Source organism: Opisthorchis viverrini (genome assembly GCF_000715545.1).
Source record: "Opisthorchis viverrini unplaced genomic scaffold opera_v5_368, whole genome shotgun sequence".
Taxonomy (NCBI): domain Eukaryota; kingdom Metazoa; phylum Platyhelminthes; class Trematoda; order Opisthorchiida; family Opisthorchiidae; genus Opisthorchis; species Opisthorchis viverrini.
This window is the reverse complement of record NW_008752029.1, coordinates 254,543-257,606: the sequence shown is the minus strand read 5'-3', so window position 1 is coordinate 257,606 and position 3,064 is coordinate 254,543. Positions and strand designations below refer to the sequence as shown.

At 47.6% G+C, this 3,064-nt stretch overlaps 1 protein-coding gene across 1 annotated transcript in view; it reads left to right on the top strand.

Moving 5' to 3' along the window:
* The window catches only part of T265_10468 (hypothetical protein), a gene marked incomplete at both ends in the record, with an annotated part of 4,638 nt that extends 4,220 nt beyond the window's left edge, over positions 1–418 (top strand). The window contains one exon of the mRNA XM_009176848.1: positions 70–418. Within this exon, the coding sequence (XP_009175112.1) occupies positions 70–418 (349 nt within the window). The remainder of the gene's footprint in view (positions 1–69) is intronic.
* Between the last annotated feature and the right edge of the window lie 2,646 nt (positions 419–3,064).

The following is a 3,064-nucleotide window of genomic DNA, read 5'->3' as shown; positions in this document are numbered from 1 at the left end:
GTGGCTGGTTGTGGATGGCGTCAACGTGTAACAAGGTGATTAGAAAACAGGTATTTGGTTTTGCTGCAGGCACCTCAATCCGGGGAAACACTCAAAGCACTCAATAACGCCACCATACCCGACCGTTACCCCATCCCATGGTCATGTGCTACGCATGCCGAAACACCATCTACCGAGACAAGTGTTGTTCTCCGTGCCTCCTTCAGGATGGCGCAAATCGCGAGGTGGACAGCATATGACTTGGCAGAAAGGCGTCAAAGAGATCACGAAGAGTTTGGGTGCCGTTGGTGTTGTGCGACTTCCAGGATTGGGTTCCCGTGACCCCGTCTGTGCTTGGCTGGAGACGTTGCAAGAAATGGCGGCTAATCGACGTCAGTGGCGTTCGTGCTGTCAGTTTCTTTCCAGAATGTCTGATTGAGCGGTTAGAGATGTAGGCACCTCAGTATGCTTGGTGGTGTCATGCAGCCGATGATGATGACGTCAGCGAAAGTTCCAAAGATTAGGGTGGATCTCTGATATCCGGCGAAGGGAAACCTTTGGGCTATTGGGCATCATAATCTAACAAGAACTTTGTTGACCACTTACGACCTCCAATCTGGAATGTCAATGTTCATTAGAAAGGTGAAGTGTGATTATGGAACCCCTTTAACCTCAGAAGTGTCCGAGTTTACATCTCCACTCAAGCGTCATACTATTTCTGTTACTGATGGTCTTTCATCTGCTGTCATTAGGGATGTTGGTCAATTCATCAGCAGGTCTCTGGCAAGCCTATTTGCGTCCATCCAGGAGTAAAGGACACTCCAGGCAACGGATGAGTATATAATAATATCCATTTCCAAAAAAGGGTTCCCGCAGTGAATGTAATAACCACAGAGATGTCAATTTGACGCCGGTTGTAACAAGGCTTCTGGCGTCATTGGTTTGTTGTCAACTTCGAAAATCGAAACCTTGACCCGTGCGCATGAAGAGGGATCTCCACTAGCTAGACGCAATGCCGAGCGCATCTTCACACATCGTTAGGTGTAAGAACAACGCCACATGCACAAACAACCCACAATCTTGGTATTCCCTCACCTCAAGAGTGCGTTCGATTGTCGATAGATCAGTTCTGTTAACCGCTTGTTCAACAGATTTAACGTCAGCTAGCGTATATCCCAGGGCTCTGGGATAGCCTTAGTTTTCGAACATAATCCCGTTCTCCCACATGCTTCTGGTGATGCAAACGTATGGTGAGCTCCGTGAAAGCTTCCTTACTAAGAGAGTCTTCAGGTGACGGTTTTGATTTTCCCCAGTCTTGTTCAGTTTCGGCATTGAAAAAGTGATTGAATGAGCACTGGGAGCCCTTCAAAGCCCGGGTGTTCATGATGTTGCTGCGGTGAAAAGATGTCACCCACATCGCCAAAGACGAAGGTTGAGCAAAAGTCCCGCTGAACAAACTGACCAACAACATACCTTCCTTCGACATACGGCACGCGCCTTCAAAGTTCAACGTCAGCCGTTAGAGTTTACAGTCTTTGAAAATGCCCCTTACGGTTTAGGGAGGAGCACTGCCGGCTGTGACAAAGCGTAAATGTCTTAGTAACTTTATTAGCTCTGACGGCCATCGGACACTCCCAGAAATGTCTGAGGCGGCCAGTGCACGAAGCCGTTTTGTCGCGCGAACAATATTGCAATTCCTGTCAGTCCTTCGCCCTATGTTCCACCTACAATGTCATATAAAGAGCATAAAAGCTACTTACAACCGTTCACGGAGACAGTGGAAAGTTAATACCGGCGAATTCATGGGATTAGCACAGAAGTCTCTACAGAACCACGTCAAGAATTTTTGCCAAGGGACCGGAAGCGTCGAGCTAAGGGCGCGCGGCCCTGATTGGTCGAAATCCTGACCGATCAGGTAATGCGTGCACTCTCCGCACAGCCAGCCCCAAGCACCACTGTGATATTCTGATATTTCCGCAGATTGGTATTCGCAAATTGGAATCGATTACTTGAAAACCACAAGGTACTCAGGGCCAGCACTCTATGATCAAGAATGTCTGTTCTATAGAGGAGAATGTCGGTAGCTCAGGTAGCGTAGATGGTCGTTGGCTTGTTCGCTGAGCTGGGCAATTTGGTTGCAAACGTTTCATCACCAATCGAGGTGACATCATCAGTGCGTAGTTGTGCGAAGCGGTGGGTTAGTGGTTGTGCGTTCAGTAGTGTTACGTGTGTGTTGATATACGTGCTGGTAGCCGGGGATGACATTTGACCGCGATTAGTTATTCTGTCGGGCAGTTCCATTGGTTGTTCTTTTTATCCCGTGTCCTCATTCGCCGATGCCCACGTGACTTTTGAACAAGGCATCCCTCGCCGTCGTAGTCTAGTCGATGTTGGAGTGACCTTTGTCCTTCCGAGTTCCGGTTGTGACCTTTATTGATTTGACTCCGAGGAGTTCCTTGTTTCTTCGTTTGTGAATCCATTGTTCGGTCCTCCTTGAGTGTTTCGGTTGCGATGTTGATCTCTCGCGCGTAGAGGTGCGTAAATTGGATCCAGTTCGATGCCCCGGTTTATTGAACCTGTCGTGGAATACCATGCTTCCAGAGGTTCTCTTTCGTGTCGCGTGTCTCCGTATGCCAAAATTTTTTTCACGTTTTCCAGATTGAATTTATGGCTTTCCTGGTCCTCGTGTATAGATATCAAGGAGAGGGGGTCATGCCTCCTGACAGCCGCATTGTGTTCCTTTATTCGTGTACATACTTTTCTCCCAGTTTGTCCAACGTAGAATTTGTTGCAGTCGATTTGGTATATCACATTGTTCCTCTTGGTTTTGTCCTGGTTGCCCTTCGGTCTAGAGATTAATTTCCTTAGAGTAGCACTCGGTTTGTGGGCCACGAAGGTTCCTTTTTGCGCCAATAATCTGGTTGCGAGTTCTGATATATTCTTGATGTAAGGTAGGACTACCCGTCTGGTGGCTTGTTCTTGCTGTGGCTGTTGTTGAGATGTCTTCTTCTTCTTCAAGCTTCTCTTGATAAAACTCCTTGGATATCCATTCTTCTGGAACATTCTGTATAGATGGTTTTCCTCC